Source organism: Cololabis saira, chromosome 8 (assembly GCF_033807715.1).
Source record: "Cololabis saira isolate AMF1-May2022 chromosome 8, fColSai1.1, whole genome shotgun sequence".
NCBI lineage: Eukaryota > Metazoa > Chordata > Actinopteri > Beloniformes > Belonidae > Cololabis > Cololabis saira.
The window spans coordinates 46,994,398-47,018,826 of NC_084594.1; the positions used below are offsets into that span (position 1 = coordinate 46,994,398).

At 46.4% G+C, this 24,429-nt stretch overlaps 1 protein-coding gene across 1 annotated transcript in view; it reads right to left on the reverse strand.

The window, feature by feature from the left end:
* Positions 1 to 305: 305 nt before the first annotated feature.
* Positions 306 to 24,429, reverse strand: part of LOC133449599 (carbohydrate sulfotransferase 11-like) — a 39,702-nt gene continuing 15,578 nt past the window's right edge. Inside the window, exons 2-3 of the mRNA XM_061728770.1 lie at positions 19,763 to 19,842; positions 306 to 3,145 (exon numbers count right to left, since the gene is read on the reverse strand). Of these exons, the coding sequence (XP_061584754.1) occupies positions 2,300 to 3,145; positions 19,763 to 19,842 (926 nt within the window). The 3' untranslated portion in view covers positions 306 to 2,299. The remainder of the gene's footprint in view (positions 3,146 to 19,762; positions 19,843 to 24,429) is intronic.

A 24,429-nucleotide genomic window follows, 5' to 3' on the forward strand; every position in this document is an offset into this window, starting at 1 on the left:
CCCTGCCCCTTTTCAACCTTTCCCCGACCCTGCACCTAACCTGGGACTTGCTGATTGGGCCGGAGCCTCGGGAGCTGCATGCTGGCCTGCGGTCCCCACCCCCGGTCATCCCGCTGCTGCTTGCACCTGCCTGTGGTCCCCAACCCCGGTCATCCCGTTGCTGCTCCCACCTGCCTGCGGTCCCCAACCCCGGTCATCCCGCTGCTGCTTCCACCTGCCTGCTGTCCCCACCCCCGGTCATCCCGTTGCTTCTTCCACCTGCCTGCTGTTGACGTCCCCAGTCATCCCGTTGCTGCTTCCACCTGCCTGCGGCCCCCACCCCAGGTCATCCCACTGCTGCTTCCACATGCCTGCTGTGCTGCTGATGCCCCCGACCCCCAGTCTGGCCCTCGGCAGGAGGGTACCCCCCTTATGATCCAGGTCCTGGTCCAGGTTTCTTCCCTCCTAAAGGGGAGTTTTTCTTGCCACTGTTTGGCTTAAGGTTTTTCTCCCACTAGGGGAGTTTTTACCTGCCATTGTTTATGTAATAATTGCTCGGGGGTTCATGTTCTGGGTCTCTGGAAAGCGTCTCGAGACAACTTTTGTTGTATTAGACGCTATATAAATTGAATTGAAAATTGGACTGATCCATCTTCGGACTCCGTGACGGAGGTGGGTGACAGGAGAGTTTCAGCTAAAATGTCATCCATGCTGGACAGTGAGCCCCCACCCCTCCAGCACAGTGACCTGACAGAACTGAGGAGCAGCTTCAGTGACAGACTTCTTCACCCTCCATGTGTGAAGGAAAGATCTAGAAAGTCTTCCCATCCTGCTGCTGTAGGACTCCACAACTAACATTCTCTTATTCAATGTTGTTGCAAACTTGCCCAGCCACATCTGTGTTTTGTACGGCACATTCAAACAGGACAGGCCAAGTCTAATTTACTTTCAGTTACAGGCGGTTATCCCAAACTGTGACTGGAGGTCTGCGCTGTCCGACTAACGCTGATGGAAGATAGCAATGTTCTTACCCTGCGTTCACACTGAAAGCGTCACGGGCGTCATAGGCAGCCGGCTGCCATTCATTTCCTATGAAAACGCGCGTCGAGAGGCAGCGGAGCAGCTAGAGCAGCAGAGGCAGCGGGAGCAGCCTGTCCAGAGCGTCAATTTGAAGTTTAAAAATCTCAACTTTATGCAAATGAGCAGCAGCAATGCCGAGGCAGCGTCCAATCACAGACTGGGATTCCTGAAGCCTCAATGCACATTGTACTTTCTTGTTCACACAAACGTACACTGATTCACATGCGTACAGGAGCAGAGCTGTCACTAACAAACTTATTTTATCAGGAATTAATATATTTCATCCAGCAAAATGACATTTTTGCTGGTTTGACTCCCGTTTTTACCTGAACTGCTCATCACAAAACACAGGTTAAACATCATGACCAAATCTGCTCCGACCCGGTGTGGCAGTATCAGCGCAGACAGACTGCAGCGAAGCCTGAATTATGGTTCCGCGTTAAATCAACGGCGTAGCCGTAGACTCTGCGTTGGTGTGACGCGGAACCATAAATCAGCCACCGGGAGCAAGGGGCTCGCTGGCGGTTGATGTTGATGTTGATCCGCGGACCAACCTGGAGTATCAAATACTAAGGATACTAAGGAGCATCAAACTCACTCTTATCTACGCGGAAATAAAGCTAAAATATAAGAAGGCGTCCCAAAGTGTGATCTATGGTGAAATAGGAAACTGAAGATGTGTACGCTATATGTGTAGACTATACACTGTTCCCTCCAGTTCTGCAACGCAGCTTCAAGCCCCACTACAGCTTTAGCCCCGCCCGCTGCTGCTTTAGCCCTGCCCACTGCAGATTTAGCCCCGCCCACTGCAGGAGTCGACAGTACATGCAGCTTTCAGTGTGAACGCACCAAGCAGCGAGATGGAGATTTTTGACACTTTCAGTGTGAATGCAGGGTTACGCATCATCCGTCTCGCATTCGCTCTTTATTGGTCTTTATTTACCTTCAAAAAATGATATATCAGTGGATATGATATGAAATAATTGTACCAGAAGGATGTTTTTTACAGACTAACTGAGACGTGCATTCACACCGGACTAAAATCATCACACGGCCTCTGGGTTTTCTGAAACAAGGGAGGTCATTTCTGGAGGAATTTTTACTTTACAAATGTAAGACGTGGCTAATTCGCACCAGATTAATATAGCAGATGTTCTCCATATTTATTGCCAATTACTGCAGATCCCCAGGTCAAACTAGTCCCCTGTGATTGCGGCACAAGTCGGACGACGTCCCAGCCTCATCTAAACTTGAGGTAGGAAGGCATCGAGTAGTTGAAGAGCAGGAAGTCCATGCGATAGAGATTGTAAAGCTTCTTCTGGTAAAAAGGGCTGATGTCACGGAAGAACTGTGCCGCCATGTCTCCTGTAGTCCTGGTGCTTTTGGAAGAGGCAGGGAAGCTGACCTGGTCCTCCACCCCGGCCAGCTGCAGCACGTAGTGGGAGTCCTGCTCTAGCGTCTCGTACTTCCCCACCACGTCGTAGTGGATGAGGCAGGGGTGGCACAGGGAGTGCACCCGCTCCCAGTGCTCGTTAAAGGGCTCTTCTCGCTGCGTTGCCGGGTCCACTAGGTAATAGACGAATTCCTCAAAGGAGACATCGTTTCCCTTCTCCAAAGCCTCCGGCTGTGGGTCCGGCCTGTGTCGCTTCACAATCTTTGTGCCGTATCGTTTATGGAAAGCGGTGTTGTAGCTGCGTGTGAATTTGTTGCGGTACGCGGATACCAGCCGCTCAAAGGGCTCGCGTACGAAGACGAACTTCAGGTAGGAGCGCAGGCGCTGGTTGATCTGGGAGGTGGTGTACTCCGACAGGGTGCGCAGGTTTCCTGGGACGTGGGCTTCGTTGGCCGGGATGGCGAGCGGGTCTCTGTGGGGCCCCGCGGCACCCGTCAGGACCATCAGCACCCGCTTCCAGTTGGTGCAGGCCACTTTGGGGACGTAACAGTACAGCAAACCGTGCTGGTCGTCCACAATGACGTGCTTGAGGTCTTCGGGGATGAGGACTCTGCGTTTGTGGGTGTAGGAGCGGCAGGCCTCCTCTAACAGCTCTCTCCGACCCTGGTGGACGGCTTGAACGGCCGACTCAACCTGCAGGGAGAAAAGATTCAAGATCAACAACCAATCGTGACTGTTAAAACACACCGTTCACAGTGCTGGCCAAAAGCTGATCAAGTCTCAACAATCATTTTAAAATCCCATATTCTTGATCCTAAAGTCTGGATACTGGGAGATATTAGTTCACTAAATATGACTTATCATAAAAAGTACTTCATTCTGCTGCAGGCACCGCCGCAAAAAATTGTATTCTAAAAAACTGGACATCAGAAAACCCCCCAGCCCCAAACAGTGGATCAATGAACCTGCATCATATAGTACTCCAGAAAAAATACTGTATTCCGTTAGAAAAAAACCTAGAGACTTTGACCTTATTTGGGGACCTTTTTGGATTTTTTGCCTTTATTGGACTAATGATCTGAATCATCTACTATATTAATGAATGTGTTTACGCAGGACTTGATTATTTACTTTATTATTAATTTGTTCCAGTATTGATAGGCATATGTGAAAAGAAGTTAAATGATTTTGAATGATGTAATCTATTGACCATGAGGGGAGGGAAGGGGAGAGGGGTGTGTTGTTGAATTTATTTATTATTTGTTTCTTTTTTTTTCTCTCTTATTATTCTTATTTATTTATTTTTGTTTAATTAATGTTATGAAAAGTAAAATAAAAAAAGGGGGGGGGGGTATTGATAATTATATTGTTATTGTTAATCTTATTTTTTTCTTTTTTTATTGCCCTCAATATATATCTATATATATCAAGATATCTATACTGGCATTTAATTAATTTGTAAAAGAGCACTTTGGTACTTTGGTAATATGCAAGACTACTGAGAGAGTGTTTTGAGGACTGGAAGTGAAGGCAGGTTTCTTACTGAGGAACAGGCTGTAAAACTGACCCAACATGCTCGCTTACCAACATCAACACATCAAGCCAACAGTAAGCATTACAATTTACAACAGAGCATTACTACATCACTAATGTTGGCAGGTCCATGGTGGCGTTCCGCCAGCAGGAGCTGAGCAGAAACAGAGGGATGCATCAGGACCATGAGCTCCAGCTGTAAATCCACACAAATCTGCCGTCTCCAGCTCCCTTCAGAGTCGGGACCTTAACTGCAATGATGCTGTAAAAAAATGTGTCTGAGCTGAAGCTTCTTCGGAGACAGGAATCATCCAAAGTCCTCCTAAATGTGTGCAGGTCTGATCCACATTTACGGAAAAACACGTGAAGTCAATATTGGCCAAAGGAGGTTAAACCAACTCCAAGAGGTCACTATGTTCTCACAAAAAAGAATGTTTAATAGGTGTATTTCATGAAGGTCAAACAGACTTGTTGATTTATTTCTATCCTTTGGACCTTGATGAAGATCAGAGCACATTTAAGGACACACTACTGATGAAAATCAGTTATTCTAAAGGCTTCACACACTTTTTACTTGACATGATCGTTCTGAGCATGTTCAAATTCAGTTTTGTTTAAAATAAGAATAATATTTTGAACCCTGGTCCGATGAAGAGAGACGTGGAGGAGACACCTTTACTTTCAAGTCTTCTTAACGATGTAATGTACCAGCTGAGGACTAAATAACAGGTTTGGTAAGAGTATGAAGGAAGGGTAATTGCATGGTCTGAGTGGACAATTTAGAAAAAAAGGAATAAAAATAAGGAACTTTGATACATTTTTCATTGTTTCTTTACTTCTTTAAAATGTGTGTTTATTGGTAAGTCATTCTTATGAACAGAAATAATAAAGTATTGCACTAAAGTTGATTTCAGCAGTGTTCCTAAATTATATATGGTGTTCCGCTATCTATTATGGTGTTCCGCAGGGTTCAGTGCTAGGCCCAATCTTGTTCAGTTTATACATGCAGCCGTTGGGAAGTATAATCCAGAATCACGGCATACACTTTCATTGTTATGCTGATGATACGCAGCTCTATTTGTCTATGAAGCCGGATGAAACAGAACCGTTAGTTAAACTTCAGGCATGTCTTAGGGACATCAAGGACTGGATGTCCAGAAACTTCTTTCTTCTAAATTCAGATAAAACAGAGGTTATCATTCTTGGTCCAGAGCATCTTAGGAAGGAATTAAATGGTGTTGCGATGTGCGATGCGATGTGAGAAACCTTGGTGTTGTTTTTGATCAGGATTTGTCGTTTAAACCATATGTTAATCAGGTTTGTAAAATAGCATTTTTCCATCTCCGTAATATTGCAAAGATTAGGAAAAGATCACACGTTTGTATCTTCTAGACTGGATTACTGTAATGTGTTATTAGCAGGATGTCCAAGTAATTTGCTGAATAGGCTCCAGCTGATCCAGAATGCAGCAGCACGAGTACTGACAGGAATCAGCAAGGTGATGCCCCTACTCCTTTTTCTCTCCTCCTCTTCCATTTTTTATTTATTATAAGTATCTCATAGACATCATTTTTGTCCATCGTTCTTGGAGTTCGCAGGCCGGAGCTTCAGGAGCTGCGTCCTGGCCTGCAGTCCCCCCTCTGATCATCCCACTGCTGCTTCCACCTGCCTGTGTGGATGTCTGCTATATGCCCCCCCCTAAACTCAGTGTCTGCTGTCTACATCTGTTATAGTCATCCCTTAGTGCACCAGTTAGCCATTGTGTCTGAGTCTCTCCTTTCTCTGTTCTTCATTCTCTCTGTCTGTTCTCTCTTTTTCTGCTCTGCCCAGCTGTCCTTCAGCAGGAGGTTCCCCCTTATGATCCAGGTCCTGGTCCAGGTTTCTACCCCCTTATGATCCAGGTCCTGCTCCAGGTTTCTACCCCCTTATGATCCAGGTCCTGGTCCAGGTTTCTACCCCCTTATGGTCCAGGTCCTGGTCCAGGTTTCTCCTTATGATCCAGGTCCTGGTCCAGGTTTCTACCCCCTTATGGTCCAGGTCCTGGTCCAGGTTTCTACCCCCTTATGGTCCAGGTCCTGGTCCAGGTTTCTTCCCTCCTAAAGGGGAGTTTTTCTTGCCACTGTTTGGCTTAAGGTTTTTCTCCCACTAGGGGAGTTTTTACCTGCCATTGTTTATGTAATAATTGCTCGGAGGTTTATGTTCTGGTCTCTGGAAAGATCCTAGAGACAATTTCTGTTGGAATAGACGCTATATAAATATAATTGAATTGAATATAGAGTGAAGCCCCTAAAATGTTCAACAAGAGGCATAAATGGACAGAGTAGCGCTCAAACATTCCAGTCAGATCTGTAAACCAGACCGACGTGGCCTGTGTGGCACAAAGAACATCAGTGGGAGGTCTCACAATATTTCTGCTGAATCCAGAGTTACATTTATCCACTTATCATGGACTGAGCCACGGCGGAGAGTCTGGGCTCATCTCTTTTCTTCACTGCCACCACAGAAATCAATAGACAGGACAAGCATGATGTTTTCTGTGAATGATGTGCATTTGTGTTTGGACTCCATCTTGTTAGGGATTATTTTTCTTACGGGAAACTGCTTATATAGGAAGTGTGATGGGAATGGTGATGATGTGGACTCACATTAGATGAATAGGTGGTCTTTTATTGTGGCCCAGGACACATCCGTGTTCACACTGCTGTTGCCAAAAGTGCCCCAAACCACTTCTGAATCTGCTCAAAGACGCTGTTCAGACCTGGCATTAAAATGCTTCCAATGAAATGTGACCACAGGTGGCAAATGCTGATGCAAACTGTGACCACTCTTGACATGGATTCATGAACTGCCTGGGAGGTTTTACGTCACAGACGTTTGACACCATAGACGCTCAGACTCTTTGACATTTGATTCCTTCTGGGTGTTTATGGGGGATCTTTCCAAGTACACTGTTGCCCATCAAGTTGGACTGATTATGTTTTCATTTATTCCTCTTTTTATTTGAAATTATTTCATAAAACGATATAAAAAAGAATAGGTTTATTCCGGCAGGAGTGTATTACTGTAAGTGCTGACACTTGTGATCTGATTTCTCAGGAGGCGTGTTACCGCCAGGTTTAAACGCCGCATAAATGATCTATTCTCAATACAATCCTCAATGTGAGTCCCTGAAATCAATGTGTGTCTGTGTGCGTGCGTGTGTGTGTGCGTGTGTGTGTGTCTGCGTGTGCGTGCGTGTGTGTGTGCGTGTGTGTGTGTCTGCGTGTGCGTGTGTGTGTGCGTGTGTGTGTGTCTGCGTGTGCGTGCGTGTGTGTGTGCGTGTGCGTGCGCGTGTGCGTGCGTGTGTGTGTGTGTGGAGGGGTGGGGCTTTCACATTTCTGTGCATCCAGTAACCCAGTCTCATTAGCAAATACATATCAGGAATTATGTGCTCATCAGACTTTTTATTGTTTTCTTTATTTTCTGTTTTTCTTTTTTTATATGCAACCTCTTTAGGTTTGCTTTTAATTTTTGTTGTAATGTACTGTAATACATTACAGGACTGTCTCAGAAAATTAGAATATTTTGATAAAGTTCTTTATTTTCTGTAATGCAATTAAAAAAAACTAAAATGTCCTACATTCTGGATTCATTACAAATCAACTGAAATATTGCAAGCCTTTTATTATTTTAATATTGCTGATTATGGCTTACAGTTTAAGATTAAGATTCCCAGAATATTCAAATTTTTTGAGATAGGATATTTGAGTTTTCTTAAGCTGTAAGCCATGATCAGCAATATTAAAATAATAAAAGGCTTGCAATATTTCAGTTGATTTGTAATGAATCCAGAATGTATGACATTTTTGTTTTTGTAATTGCATTACAGAAAATCACAATATTCTAATTTTCTGAGACAGTCCTCTATGTGTCGGACCCCAGGCAGAGTAGCTGCAGTTTTGCTGTAGCTAATTTAAATAAAACTATAAAAGCCCTGCACAATACAGCATCGGTACAATACAAACATTCATAATATACCCCACACACACACACACACACACACACACACACACACACACACACACACACACACACACACACACACACACACGTGCAGTTAATTAAATTACACATGCATTACTTTTCTATGCATGATTAAAGATTTTCTACAGCTGCAAACAGACATTGCTGACACACCCTTGTGTGTATTTCCTCATAACACAGTTGCACAAACAGTCACAACTGAATAAAAACATTTTGGAGTTTTTAAGAAGTTCCTTTTGTCACTCAGGTGCAGGTGATGCAGTCCACTTCTACCCAACCCGGCTACGGGGGCTTTATCAGGCTTTATCAGGCTGGGTTTAGTATTTAGTCTCTCACCCAATTCAGGGGTCAACGGCAAAATAAAGAACTATCCTTTTAAAGTTGGCCACTCCCAAGTCAGCAGGTGCTCCAGCCCCAAAGTATTCATGAATATAAAATAAAATCAACCTGTCAGTTTTAATTTTCAGCATCAGTTCATAAAAACAACAAGAAAAAAAAAACATATTAAGCTACTAAAACTTTTCTTTCCACACCAACATCCGTTTCATCAAAAAAAAATCCTAAAAAGATAAGTGATCTTAAAAGCTGAATTCATTTCTCCAAGTTCCCTACAAAATATTATCCTCCAGAGATCACTCGGTCTGCAATCTGATCACGAGCAAACCAACCAAAAAATCTGTGTTTACAGCTATGACTAGTAAAGGTACGGAGGGATAATCCACCACCACAGCCAGCAGCTTCCTCTGGCTGGAAAAACATTTCATTCCAATGGAATAAAGAAAAAATATCCCAAACATTGAAGAGATAAGTAATGTCTTCTGGAGCTTGTTAGTTTTATGGCAACTTTAATAATAAACAGGCGAGTGGCTTCAGCAGCTCATGGACCAATGTAGAAAACCAGAGAGCCGGCCATGATAAACGTTCAGATCTGGGAAAAACAGCACAAAAGTAAAGCCATTTAGGAATCAGCAACAATAAAGTTCCAGTTCATTAAACTGTGCACATCTTTAGAGTGCCTCTGCAGTATTAAAGCACATTCTTCTATAAACTAAGCTCTTCTAAGCTGTGTAAGAAGTCATGCCCAAACTCAAAACACACACAAACAAGCTGTTACTGTAAAACAAAAGTAAAAGTTGAATGCAATAAACAGTCACTCATGAAGCCACATTTTATTCAGTTATTCTCAGAAAAATCTTATCTTTCCTGAATTGGATCAAAGGTACGCATCTCAAAAGAGTTGAGAGGTAAGCAACACAAGGCTGGAAGAGAGAGTAGGAGCCAGAGATCCAGCTGGAGGATCATCCTGGTTGATGGGCAACCGAGTCAGGTTGGACATGAAAAGAGCAACATAAAGTTGAGAGTAGCGATAGGAAGAGGTACACCAATCTGCCAAATACAAAAGTCCATGCCAACGAACGGTGTGATCATCAAGCATGTGAGCTTCATCCCTGAGCAGAGGCATCGCCGCTCGCCGCAGCAGATCACAGTCTGCACATCAATTTGCCATGATTTTACACCGGTTGCCCTTCCTGACGCAACCCCACACACGGGGAGAAACAAGCAACCACTCACGCTCACGCACACCCCTGTGGGCAATTTACACCTGTCAATCAACCGAGACATACGTGTTTTCGGACTGTGGGACGAAACAGGAGTACCCGGCGAGATCCTCGCGAGCATGGGAGAACAACACAGAGAAACTCCCGCCAACGAACGTTGGGGTGATCTCTGAATAATGTGGCAGGACAATGGGAAAAACTGTGAATATCCTTTCATGTAAAGCAGATAATAGTAAAGATTCCTGCAACCTAGGAAACTGTTTGTGTGCAAGGGACAAGTTTGGATATACAGTAATCCCTCGCTATAACGCGGTTCACCTTTCACGTCTCGCTGCTTCACGGATTTACATTGTGCCTTGTGTTCTGCATTCTGATTGGCTAAACAGTCTCCCCGCTTCTTCCCCTTCAATAACGTTGGTTGCTTAGCAACAATGCTGAGAACGGCCAATGAGCTTCAGCAGCAGCTCAAGAACGGGACCCTTTGATGAATCGTTCATTACAGTCTCAGATATAAACCATGGTGGCATGTCGGTTTATAAGAATCTTTTTGTCCAGAAGGAAAAAGAGCGACAGCAACGACCCATAACTATGTTCTTCTCTGGAAAAAAAACACAACTACACCAACTTTTTACAAGAAAAAGATGCTACAGATGTCACGGTTCAGACAGGACAGAGAACCCAAATGCACAACACCAGGCAGGATCAGAGTCCAAGAGGCTTTAATCTTTGTCAAAAGGCAGGCAGGGGTCAAACCGGGTAGTCAGGCAGATCAGGCAAACAAAACCAAAAACGGACAGGCAACAATCCATACCCCAAGAATCAGGCAGGCTCAAAGACAGGCAGGCAGGCAGAAACAAAACAGGATATGCAGGCTGGAAAGCGAGGCAAAAACACACGACAATCTGGCAAACTAGAAGGTGGAAATGGGCCGGTATATGAGGGGAACTGCTGATGAGGGAAACCAGGTGTGGAGCTGGGCTGGGGAAGCACAGGTGAAGGGAATGAGTGGATCTCTGGCTGATTAGGGTGGCAGGATCTGGAAAAACAGGGGAGTGAGTTAAACAGAAAAAAAAAACCTATCCTACACTGTGAAACTGTGACAGAACCCCCCCCCTCAAGGGACAGATTCCAGATGTCCCAAAACCCCCCACCCCGGGCAGGAGGAGGGGTCCCGGAGGAGGGCCCCGGCCAACACATGGCCAAAGCTCCGGGGGCCGTCCTCGGTGCCGGGCAGACCGGCGAGGCAGTTCGGGGGGGGTCGCCCTTGGGGCGTAACAGGCGGATCCGGGGGTCGGTCTGGGGGCTTGGCAGACTGGTCAGGGGGTCGGTCTGGGGGCTTGGCAGGCTGGTCAGGGGGTCGGTCTGGGGGCTTGGCAGGCGGGTCAGGGGGTCGGTCTGGGGGCTTGGCAGGCTGGTCAGGGGGTCGGTCTGGGGGCTTGGCAGGCAGGTCAGGGGGTCGGTCTGGGGGCTTGGCAGGCTGGTCAGAGGGTCGGTCTGGGGGCTTGGCAGGCTGGTCAGAGGGTTGGTCTGGGGGCTTGGCAGGCTGGTCAGGGGGTCGGTCTGGGGCTGCGGCAGGCTGGTCAGGGGGTCGGTCTGGGGGCTTGGCAGACTGGTCAGGGGGTCGGTCTGGGGGCTTGGCAGACTGGTCAGGGGGTCGGTCTGGGGGCTTGGCAGGCTCGTCAAGGGGTCGGTCTGGGGGCTTGGCAGACTGGTCAGGGGTTCGGTCTGGGAGCTTGGCAGGCTGGTCAGGGGGTCGGTCTGGGGCTGCGGCAGGCTGGTCAGGGGGTCGGTCTGGGGCTGCGGCAGGCTGGTCAGGGGGTCGGTTTGGGACTGCGGCAGGCTGGACAGGGGGTCGGTTTGGGACTGCGGCAGGCTGGTCAGAGGGTCGGTCTGGGACTGCGGCAGGCTGGTCAGAGGGTCGGTCTGGGGGCTTGGCAGACTGGTCAGGGGGTCGGTCTGGGGGCTTGGCAGACTGGTCAGGGGGTCGGTCTGGGGCTGCGGCAGGCTGGTCAGGGGGTCGGTCTGGGGCTGCGGCAGGCTGGTCAGGGGGTCGGTCTGGGGGCTTGGCAGGCTGGTCAGGGGGTCGGTCTGGGACTGCGGCAGGCTGGTCAGGGGGTCGGTCTGGGATTGCGGCAGGCTGGTCAGGGGGTCGGTCTGGGATTGCGGCAGGCTGGTCTGAGGGTCGGTCTGGGACTGCGGCAGGCTGGTCTGAGGGTCGGTCTGGGACTGCGGCAGGCTGGTCTGAGGGTCGGTCCGGGACTGCGGCAGGCTGGTCAGGGGGTCGGTCCGGGACTGCGGCAGGCTGGTCAGGGGGTCGGTCCGGGACTGCGGCAGGCTGGTCAGGGGGTCGGTCCGGGACTGCGGCAGGCTGGTCAGGGGGTCGGTCTGGGACTGCGGCAGGCTGGTCAGGGGGTCGGTCTGGGACTGCGGCAGGCTGGTCAGGGGGTCGGTCTGGGACTGCGGCAGGCTGGTCAGGGGGTCGGTCTGGGACTGCGGCAGGCTGGTCAGGGGGTCGGTCTGGAACTGCGGCAGATCCATCCAGGATCGCCTCAGGAAGGGGAACAGAGACCCCCTCCAGAACAGAGACCGGCGGGACCACCTCAGGAACCGAGGGCTGCGGGACCGCCTCAGGAACAAGAGTCGGGGCTGACAGGAGGCGGGGAGTCGGTGCTGACAGGAGGCGGGGAGCCGGAGTCGGGGCTGACAGGAGGCGGGGAGCCGGAGTCGGGGCTGACAGGAGGCGGGGAGCCGGAGTCGGGGCCGACAGGATGCGGGGAGCCGGAACAGGAGCAGACAGGATGCGGGGAGCCGGAACAGGAGCAGACAGGCTGCGGGGAGCTGGAACAGGGGCAGACAGGATGCTGGAGCCGGAGCAGCAGCTGGAGCTGGAGCTGGAACAGGAGCCGGAGCAGGAGCTGGAGCAAGCTGGGGCTGGGGCTGACGCCTTCGTCGTTGCCTCCCCTGAGCCTGCAGGCTCCTGGGCCCACCCAGAGCCAGGCGTGTTCCCCAGAAAGGGGGAAGGGACTGGGGTGGGTCTGGGACCAATTTAAGATGGCAGAGGTGAAGTGGAAAGAGATAAACCACGATTTAAACTCATTTTTGAAACCCATGAATGCCGTGTCCTCCAGAAAGAGACTTCGCTTCAAAAGCCTGCACATCCGTAGTGGTATGGGGTGCGTTCGTTCCTGTGTCTGCTGCCTCGGGGAAAACCTCGAAGAACATCAAGAAGACCACTTCCAAGACTGCCAGGGATGTTAGTCAATGTTCACATCGTTCATTCCCCTGTCCTCTCCAGGTGGGTTATATGTCGCCTCATGGGATATAAGGGGGACATCATGAATATTTGAGTCAAGCGTCTGTCAAATCCAATCCAATGAAATTTTACTTAGCCTAAATTAGAAACAAAACCTGTTTTAACATTGTTGCCAAGAAAAAACTGGTACAGGCAACTTTTTTAAGCACTTTGGACTCCTCAAAGCAGAGCTTTGAACTTGATGCTGCAACTGGAAGCCAGTGCAGAGAGATTAGCACCGGAGTGACATGAGCTCTCTTGGGTTGGTTGAAGACCAAGGGTGTCATCAGCATAGCAGCGGTAGGAGAAGCCATGAGAGCTGATGATTTCATCTGTGAAGAGGTGTAGGTGAAAAGAGAAGAGGGCCAAGCACCGATACCTGTGGCACCCCTGTTGCCAGCTCATGCGGTCTGGACACTCGTCTTTGCCATGACACTCTGAAGGATCTTCCTACGAGGTAAGACATGAACCACAAGAGGACAGATCCTGAAATGCCAAGCTTTAAGAGTGTTCTTTATGCAGACTTCTCCCTTAGTCATAAGTATAGTACTCGCCTGGGCATAATGGCCCGGCCATAATTTGTATGGAGACGAGGCTCATGGTTGTCTGGTTCACACTCCTCCCTGGGGAGGTTTCTGTTCCCCTTGTCCATGAGTGAGATCGTCCTCATTGATCTCAGGCTGATGTATGGTGGGCGTGTGTTGGTCAGGGTGTCAAGGAGATGCCGACGGTTGCGCCTGAAGCTCCGTCCGTTGCTGGTTTCCATGTGGTAGCTTCGTGGAGTCTCTGCGGGTCGGATGACAGTTGCTGATTTCCACCTGCCATCATCCTGCTGGAAACGGATGGTGCTCCGACGTGCAGTGTTGGCAGAGGTCGAGCAGACCTGTCGCAGGGCTCTTTTTGGCGCTGCTGGCATTTCTCTCTCCTTGCTCGCACTGTGCTCTGAGGGGTTACCTGAGGTTTTACCTGCCATGTTGTGGTGGGTAAGATGGAGGGCAGCCTGTGAACCATCAGAATTTGAGCTGGGGATTTGAGGCCGTCGACTGGTGTGTTCCTATACTCCAGCAAGCTGAGGTATGGGTCTTTTTTGTCCTCTCTGACCTTGGTGAGGTCCCGCGTAGCAGTCTGGACAGTTTTCTTGGCCAGACCGTTGCTCTGTGGATAATGTGGACTTGAGGTGACGTGCTGAAAACCCCATGACTCTGCAAACAGCTGGTGAGTTGTAGCATGGCCCATTGTCGCTAACCACTTTACGAGGTACACACAGTTGTCTGGGAGCTTGAGTCATGCCGCTTGGTTTATTTACCGTTCACTCCTACAGTCCAGTTACTTCCTTGGCTCTAACTGGTTCCGGTGCATTTCAAAATAATGCTCTAGTATTAAATATTACACTTTGGTTGTAACTCTGCTCGATACCTGCTCGCGCAGGTAGACTTGCAAGTCTTTAACCTATGTGGTCTTAACCTGAAGTGGGCAGTAACAACGCGCCGACCTCGACTGTAGGCAGAGAGAGCCGCTAATGGCAGAGAATCAGACTAACAAAAGGCAATCAAGTGCCCGAAACAAAACCAGAAAGTGGCTCAGACGCTCACCTAAACCCACTGATCTTAAACAGTGCCAGACACACCCACAGCACTTCTAAGTCTATTTAATAAAATGTTGTCTTGGATGATGATTACAAATCTGCCCTGACCAAGAAAGGTGAGACATACTGGAACAGCGTAAAGACAGTTTTAATGACCTGTTTGATTAAAGGAAGTTGACCTGACCTCAGCAGCGTCTCAGCAAGCTTTCAAATACCTCTAACCTTTCTGGAATCAATAATAGTTAATAGGGGTGTAACGATACACTAATCTCACGATACGATACGCGATATTGAGGTCACGATAACGATACGATATTATAGCAGTATTTTTTTAACAACCTTGAATGAGGAACATATGACTGGAAAAAATTGTATTTTATTTGAAAGACACAAAATACAAAACAATACTGTACGTTTGCCCTATTGTTCCAGTTTGTAATGCTTTATAACTGTTTAAGTTTTAAAGAGAAAGCCAGGCCAACCATTTTCCACAAACTGAACTAAAAGTAAATGTCAGGTTTGCATTATGATCTTCAGTTTCATACAATAAAAATATTTAACCACAAACTGAATATTTTCTCTCATGTATGACTTGAATTTTTTCTTTTCCAGAAATGTAACAACTAAAATTAAATAAATAAAAGTAAATAAATACATACAATTTTACATCATAAAAAAGATTGATTCATGCTCACCTTATAAGTGTAAGAGGAGATTTATTTTTGTTAAGAAGGTTATTTTGGTAATTCAGGGTTGATTATTTTATAAATCTATTCTTTCTATTGTGATGTAAATCAGGGACTATAATGACACTAGTCAGTTTATCTGTAGTGATTAGTCTGTTTTAGATTGGGCGGAGTGATACGCCACAGTACGGCACTAGGTGCTGTGTTGATGTTCTAAAATCCTACACTGTTGAGGGACATTAAAGTACACTGGAACTCAGCAGAAGTTGTCCCCGTGTTTATCCTACTCACTACCCCAAAAAGGTTTAATTTAATAAGGTAAGGCTTAACTCCACACCAGCCTTACATCAGTAAAAGTTCAGAGCTCAAAACCCCCAAGAGTCCCGTGATCGGGACCAAAACGGGACTAGTTTCTTCTGAGCGGAGGAAGATTTTGGTCCGCGGGTCGAGGAGCGGTCGGATGTGCGTTACTAGTCAACACAATAGATTAATATTAATAATCCAATATCAGATACAGTTTGTCACCTCCACGACACGTATCGTGACGTTTTTGTATCGCAAAATTTCGTGGCACGATATATTGTTACACCCCTAATGGTTAATCAAACATAGTGATTAATTATGATACTGTAAATATTAGCAATCCATGTATTTAGTTATGTGATGTGTTGAGAAATGTTCAGTAGACTTGACCTGATTTGAGTGTTTCATTTGACTCAAATGTGGACGAACTTTACCAAAACAACTTCACCTCGGGGTCTTTGGGTAGATTATAAACCTGTCTTTTTGATCCCTTTCCATTTAAGGCCTGGCATCTTTCAGCAATACATTGCTAGCTGCTTCCTAGATGCACTAGGAGAGCACAGCCTCGTGGCAGCTGAGTGTGAATGCTGACCTGACCTCCCTGCAGTCCCAACCCGCCACCAACGGAAAACATTTAGTGGACCTGATAAATACAACTAAACAACACAGGACTGTTGGACTGCTCAACACATTTCTGAGGATATTCAGAACTAAGAAAAGAAGACATAAAAACATAAACTCCAGCACTGGAATGGAAGGATGTCTGGAGACATGCTTAATCAATTTCAGTTTGCAATCGTGCCCAAGCAATACAGTTAAAAATGATACACAGAATGTACATATCCCCCAACCGTAGACTTCACTTCAGTCCTACTCTCTCACCCATGTGCCTTAAATGCAAGATAGAAATTGGTACCTTAACTCATTGTTTTTGGTCATGGTGTAAACTGCAAGTGTATTGGTCTGAAATAGAAAAGATATTGGACTTAAAACAGGAGATAGACCCGTATCTCTCGTATTGGGCCTCCTAAAACAACATTTAAAGGTGACCTATTATGAAAGACACGTTTTTTCTTGTTTTAACATATATAAAGTGGTCTCCCCTCACCCTGCCAGCAGAGGGAAGATGAAATCCCATGAATTTCTGCAAGGTCTGTTCTCCCCCGCCCTGCAGAATTTTCCAGTGCAGTGTCATGTGGTTTCTACGAGCCATTTAGATTTGTGCATTTTCTTTACGTCACCAAAATGCAAACCACGCCCTCGGTCTCCTCCGCTGCTGAAACCACGCCCACCACTCTCTCTCTCTCTCCGCCGGCTGGAGCTCCGCCATTGTTCAGAAGCGGTGGCTGTTTCCACAGCGAGGGGACAGTTAAGATGAGGTTTTGCATCGACACTTACCCTCATAAAAGGATCAGTTCCAACAGTACGGACCCGGCAACTGCACATGAGTCAGCGGTAAGTGACGTTATTTTTTTATGTTATTTGTATTTGTCTACAAGTTTGTTTTTGCATGGGCTAAGTATTTAGCTTAGCTCCGGAGCACCGGGGCCGCATACGGAGCTGCCGGAGCTGCTTACGGACCGGCCCGGTGAGGAGCCCCGGGCCCCGGCGGCTCCAGTGTTCCCTAACGGAGCCACTCACTCGTTAGGTAAATTAGTAATACATTTTTTCTGTCTGGTTTCAGATCTTCCAAGCACCTGAAGCTTCAACGACACCTTCAGAAAACGCACGGTCCTTCCTTGAGCCAGCAATAGTGCATACATGTTATTTACAACTCATATTTTATTTTTTTAACAATAAAGTTGCCATTTGTGAAAATTCAGTGTCGTGATTTATTTACAGTTAACATGATTCATGTGTCTTGTAACATAAGAAATGATGAGAAATCTTCCTGTGTGAAGACGAGGTGACTAAAGGCTGATTTATGGTTCCGCGTTACACCAACGCACAGCCTACGGCGTAGGGTACGTGTCGATTTAACGCAGAACCGTAAATCAGGCTGTAAGATCCGTTTACACCGTGTAACTGCATGAGAGCGTCCGACTATCAGGTCGAGCTGCGTGACATCGGACGCTCTCTGTCCACACTGAAACTGTTAAACTCTCTCTGTCCACACTGAAACTGTTAAACTCTCTCTGTCCACACTGAAACCATTAAACTCTCTCTGTCCACACTGAAACCATTAAACTCTCTCTGTCCACACTGAAACCCTTAAACTCTCTCTGTCCACACTGAAACCATTAAACTCTCTCTGTCCACACTGAAACCATTAAACTCTCTCTGTCCACACTGAAACCATTAAACTCTCTCTGTCCACACTGAAACCATTAAACTCTCTCTGTCCACACTGAAACCATTAAACTCTCTCTGTCCACACTGAAACCTTTAAACTCTCTCTGTCCACACTGAAACCGTTAAACTCTCTCTGTCCACACTGAAACCATTAAACTCTCTCTGTCCACACTGAAACCATTAAACTCTCTCTGTCCACACTGAAACCATTAAACTCTCTCTGTCCACACTGAAACCGTTAAACTCTCTCTGTCCACACTGAAACTGTTAAACTATCTCTGTCCACACTGAAACCATTAAACTCTCTCTGTCCACACTGAAACCATTAAACTCTCTCTGTCCACACTGAAACCATTAAACTCTCTCTGTCCACACTGAAACTGTTAAACTCACGGCCAGTTAGGACAGTCCAATATAAAAAAAATAAAGCCATAAAATTGATTTTGTCGCAGAAGCTTCTCGCATGGGACACGTTTTGTGTACGCAGCCGCTGCTCTGGCCGGAGCGAGGCTTTGTCTCCTCCCCTGCTACACGTCATTCAAGCAGCCAATCAGCGCAGAGCCTCATTATCATAGCCTCCCCGCCCTTAAAATGAAGCACAGAAAAAGGCTTTAGAAGCGGTAAAACTAGAGACATGGCCCACACAGGCTGAATTTCTGATTTATATAGAAAAAACAAGCTTTAGATTGTTTTTAAGACATTCAAGGCCTGTTTAAAATATACATTAAATGCCATAATATGTCCCCTTTAACATCAAAACATAATCAGAGGCTCTATCGTATTCTTACTTATGCAGCGAGGAAGAATATTTTATTGCAGTGGATCAATGAGTGCATTTACATGGGAAGTTTAATTCCTCTTTCATTCAGAATAAAAATGAAATCCAATTTTAAATGAGTAAAAATTACCATGTAAACACCTAATTCCAAATGAAAATGGTCATTCTGAATTAAACTTAATTCCGCAGTAAGTGGCTGGTTTATTCCGATTTTAAATCCGAATTGAATAATTCCACGATCATGTTAATCCCGGTCTTTCTTTCTGCTTTCTGCTCGCGGAATATAAGCTCCATGATCTTATATTCCACGCTGGGTTGGTTTTCCTAACAAAGTTTCAAGATGGCAGCAGCAGTAACCATTTATTCAATAAATAGAAATAATTAAAAGAACAGATGAAAACAGGAAACATCAAAATTGTGATCTTTTCAAAGTTGTAGCGGCTAAGTTAGTTTTTCTTCCGGTAGTTTAACTTCCACCCCCCCCCTATCCAATCAGAACCTTCCCAACCCCCAGACCTGGAGAGGAATTGGAGAAAGACCATCAAACGTGTTTTCATGTAAACCTCAATTCTGAATTACTATTTCCATGTAAACTGGAAGGAAAATAGTTTAATTCTGAATTATTTAATTCGGAATAATTAATTCCAAATTAAAAAACATCATGTAACCGTGGCCAATGAAAAAGTACCAACTGTTAAAGGCTGGAAAAAGCGTGGTGTTTGATCTGGTGCCATTAGAGCACCTTACATGTATATTACATTCAAAAACAGAGCAATTCTATAAAGTTTGGCAGCCCTACTTGAACTATGTAGAGTCTGATGTCTCTAATATCACGTTGCAGGGATTTTCTTGACTGGTCATACTGTACATTTTTACTGTAACCCAGGGTTTTATTTATATGGATCTGAGCTGGTGTTTTGTTTTGTTTTAGTTTTTTTTTTTTTGTTCTGTTTGTTTGTTTGTTATTTCTGTGGATGTATCCATTCTTTACTTATAAAATTGAAAAATTAATAAAAATATTGTTAAAAAAAAAAAAAAAAAAAAAACTCCACCACTGAACATCATCACAGCTTCCTACTGATCACCCCCCCCTGCTTATCAAATGCACAAAAATGGAGATAATGTGAGATCATTAGTCCCAGTTCAAATTCAGTATGCAAAACAGAAAGTGTGCAGAGAAAAACACGGATCCAGTCCTGCCGGCAGAGACAGGAGGACGTGTAGAGGACGTGTAGAGGACGTGTAGAGGCAGGACTGACCTGGTCTCCGTCGTACAGCGCCTGCAGAGGACTTCTCCGCGTCTTCCGTCCGCTGCTTCCCTCTCCCTGCGGCTCAGACGCTGAAACACAACACACCCGTCACCAGAGCTGTCAGAGCATCGGTCCGGCTCCTCACGGAGCCGACTACAAGATCAGAGAGAGCTGTCAAATCAGCAGGAAACACATTCAATTATCACACAAAAAGAAATGTATATTCCAATATCACAAAATCTAAAATCAAACACACTAATCCACTTTAATAGCTACTGAAAGTGGATTATGAGAAAGCAGTGAAACAGAAAAGCAAACCGAGAAGAACATTTTTTTGTTGTACATATATAAAAAAGGAGCTTTTAGCTGAGCATAACATATAATCTTCTATGTTTTTGTCCGACTTTGTGGCGTGAAAGGAACCAGAGACACAAGCCAGGAGACACAGTGAGGGCTGGGGCAGGTTCTGAGTACGAGCCGGGACTATTGTTGGCATGAATACGAGCTCTCTGCGCAGCGTCAGGTTACAGCTTCACGAGTCTCAGGGACCTGAAGAGAGAACCTAATCTGGGCCGAGTTAGTGGATCTGTGGCATCTGCAAGTGGACGTGGCAGCGTGGCTTTGGCAGGCCATCACAGAAACACATGAACCAAACTTTCCCGTGCACGAAAATGTAGTTTGCTTAAATATCAGATGTAACAAAATGTTAAGACTCCTCTGTACCAGTGTTATAAACTCATACTCCCACAGAAAGAGTTCCTTATAGAAGAGCAGTTCCTCGTACAGCCGTCGGCAGCTCAGAGATGGGTCATGTTTACATGTAGCTTCCAGTTTTCGCTTGTTCCAGTTTGAAGATTCCTCATCCCATTCATTACCTTCACAAAATAGTGCAAACATAGGCAATAAAGTAAGCTCAGTAAGTCTTCTTATTTCACTGTGACTCGATCAGCACCAGCTTCTCACCAGGGTGGCAGGGATTTCATTTAAATCGGGTTTGTTAACCCCTCTGAGTGTGTAACGCTCGTTCATTTTTACTTGGATATCAATATATTTTAATTTTCTGACTAATATGAATTTCTGAACACTGAAGATGCGAACACAGTAATTCTGGCACATCCCCCTCAGTGGGTTTTCTCCTTAAACCATTAGCTCAGTAAGCTGTAGCATACACGCTGCTGCGAGCCAACGCTTCAGCTTCAGAAGTGCATCAACAATCACATAAGACTCCTCACAGACAGAAAACTCACTTTCACTGGGGTAAACATCTGCAATCGTGTTGCCATTCAGGTCAATTTAACTTCACTTCTTAATACACACCTCTAGCTGGTGTTGGTAAATCTCTAGTTAGTGTAAACTCTAGTGAGTTAGAGTCAGTAGTCATAGTTGCAGCTATAGAACAAGACTATAATAGTTAGTCTCAAATATAGCTTGGTGGTAGATATGCTGCTATAGGCTTATGCTGCAGGGGGCACCGACATGATCCACTGGGCGGTGCCTCTCACCCTTCTTCTCCTCTCCTCTTCCCTTCCTCTCTTCTCCATTACCATTTTTATTTATTATAAGTATCTCATCGCTATCATTTTTGTCCATCGCGCCTGTAGTTTCTTGTTCTGGCCCTCCTTTTTTCTCTTTTGTGCATGTTTGCAGGCCGGAGCTTCGGGAGCTGCGTCCCCCCACCCCCGATCATCCCGTTGCTGCTTCCACCTGCCTGCTCCCCCCCCCCCCCCCCCCCCCCCCCCCCCCGGTCATCCCGCTGCTGCTTCCACATGCCTGCTGTGCTGTTGACGTCCCCGACTCCCCCAGTCTGGCCTTCGGCAGGAGGGTCCCCCCTTATGATCCAGGTCCTGGTCCAGGTTTCTTTCCTCCTAAAGGGGAGTTTTTCTTGCCACTGTTTGGCTTAAGGTTTTTCTCCCACTAGGGGAGTTTTTACCTGCCATTGTTTATGTAATAATTACTCGGGGGTTTATGTTCTGGATCTCTGGAAAGATCCTAGAGACAACATCTGTTGTATTAGACGCTATACAAATAAAATTGAATTGAATTGAATTAATAACGTTGGTTATCTGGAAGCACAGGGCTACGACCAGTAATCAGGGTTAACTGGGACGACGTTCAGCTGGAAGACGCTGCTGCAGTGACAGCAGCGGACCGAGGCGCCGCCTCGTCTAAACCCACCTCCAAGTTGCACCTCCAAGAGTCCAAGGTGCAACTTCCACAATTCGCTGAAAAGTTAGCCAGACTGAAAAGAAAAAGAGTAAAATGTGACGCAATGCCCTAATTGTGAGAAGCGAAACGCAGCAACTCTCACACGAGAAACGTCATGCTGCATCCAGAAGCTGAAGGGCTGCATGTGGCATCTGCACCATCACTTAAGTAACTTACTGCACTTGGGATTTGCAGGCCTCAAAGGCCATGTTTACCCGATATATTCAGCTTTTCAACAACTTCACTAAAAGTTAATTTGCCTTCATCTGTATCAGCCCGCAAGGAAGTGAGCAACAACTACAGAAACAGTTGAGCTCGGCTAAAATCATAAATCATTGAAATTACATTTATTTCAATCTTCAGGGCACAGGAAAAGGATAAGATACTTTTTTTTTGCAATGTCCTTGGAGTATAAATATGTAATTACAACCCCAAATGCCCAACTCCAAATGTTGGGACAGTATGGAAAATGCAAATAAAAAAGGATCTATATTTTTCTTATGTTTGTTTGTCCTTCCCCTAAACTTCATTTGAGATTCTATAACAGATCCATGTTTCCTTTTTAGGCCTATTTCTTAACTTGAGTTTCTTCTGACAGTCAAAGGTGCCAAGCAGCTTCACATCTGTCAACCTTATGTGAAGCACCACACAGTTTTACTGCTTTAATGTTGCCATGATCTCAAATGACACTACTACTACTACTACTACTACTAATTCAATTCAATTTCAATTGTATTTATATAGCGTCTAATACAACAAAAGTTGTCTCTAGACGCTTTCCAGAGACCCATACCCAGAACATGACCCCCGAGCAATTATTACATAAACAATGGCAGGTAAAAACTCCCCTAGTGGGAGAAAAACCTTAAGCCAAACAGTGGCAAGGAAAAACTCCCCTTTAGGAGGGAAGAAACCTTGAGCAGGACCTGGATCATAAGGGGGGACCCTCCTGCCGAAGGCCAGACTGGTGGGTCAGGGACGGCAACAGCACAGCAGGCAGGTGGAAGCAGCAGCGGGATGACCGGGGGTGGGGACCGCAGGCCCGCACGCAGCTCCCGAAGCTCCCGCCCAATCATCAAGTCCCAGGTTGGGGTGCAGGGTCGGGGAAAGGTTGAGAAGGGGCAGGGCCAGGGAGAGGAGTCTTGACGGACAAATCTCTCCCCCGCCTGCCCGGGCCATTACCCTGCCCCCCTCACTCCCACACTGCAGGTTCCGGTGTCCGGGAGAGGATGCTGCAACATGGACAAAAGAGGAAAAAAGGGAGGAGAAGGGGGGGCCAGCACAAGAAACTACAGGAGCGACTCTAACACACCAGAGTTTACTACTACTACTACTACTACTACTACTACTACTACCATTTAGCAGACGCTTTTATCCAAAGTGACTTACATCTTAGAAAACAACACAAGTACAAATTCACATAGCAAGTAGTAAGTGCTGGTCAGACTGCTGAGAGTCCAGTTGGACACAGGTGCTGCCATGCCAGTGCTAAAATTAGTTTTTTTCTTCTTCGCCCAACACAACAGTCCCTTTATATGTTATATAAAGGCTACATCTAAAAATACACCATCATGTGATCATCATCATAAGTGCAGCTTACTCAGTGCTGTCCTGCAAATCTTCTAACTAATTCTAACCCCCCACCTTTGGGAAGGGGGGGGGGGGGGGGTTTAGGTTCACAAGCAAAGAATCTGAGCTTTTTGCTAAAGATTTCTGGACACGTTGTCTCTTCTGCGGACAGGTCGACAATGCAGGAGGGCTGCTGCACTGGCCATGCCGTTTTCTTCTCCAGCTACGCCTTTGTCATTTCATGTGAGCAGAATGCGTCATGATCAAGAAAAACGTCCCAAGAAAATATGTCAAAATGGAGACACATGTTGCTCTGAAATTGTCATTGTACGTTTCTGCACCACTGCTGCCCTTGCTAAAGTTTAAATGAGCTTTGCCAAGTGCACGGATACAACCTCATACCATCATGGTCATCTTGATGTTTGTTCATTCTCTCTTTCCAAAGCATGTTGTGCCCTTTCCTTCTAAATAATAATAACAATAATATTAATAATAACCATAATTAGGACCAACCAGGTCCTCGGTGACCTCGTGCAAAACAAAAAAATCAGGGACCGTTACGTCGATCGGCGTCACCGGGGCCCCTCCCTGGAGCCAGGCCTGGGGTTGGGGCTCGATGGCGAGCGCCTGGTGGCCGGGTCTTTGGGACCTATGAGACCCGGTCGGGCTCAGCCCAAAACGCCGACATGGGCTTACCTTCCTGTAGGCCCACCACCCGCAGGAAGGTCCACGAGAGGCTGGTGCCATGTGGACTGGGTAGCAGTCATGGCGGGGTGCCTCGACGACCTAATCCCTGGACTAAAACCCTCACAGTGGGGACATGGAATGTCACCTCGCTGGGGGGGAAGGAGCCGGAGCTTGTGCGTGAGGTTGAGAGATACCGACTAGAGATAGTCGGGCTC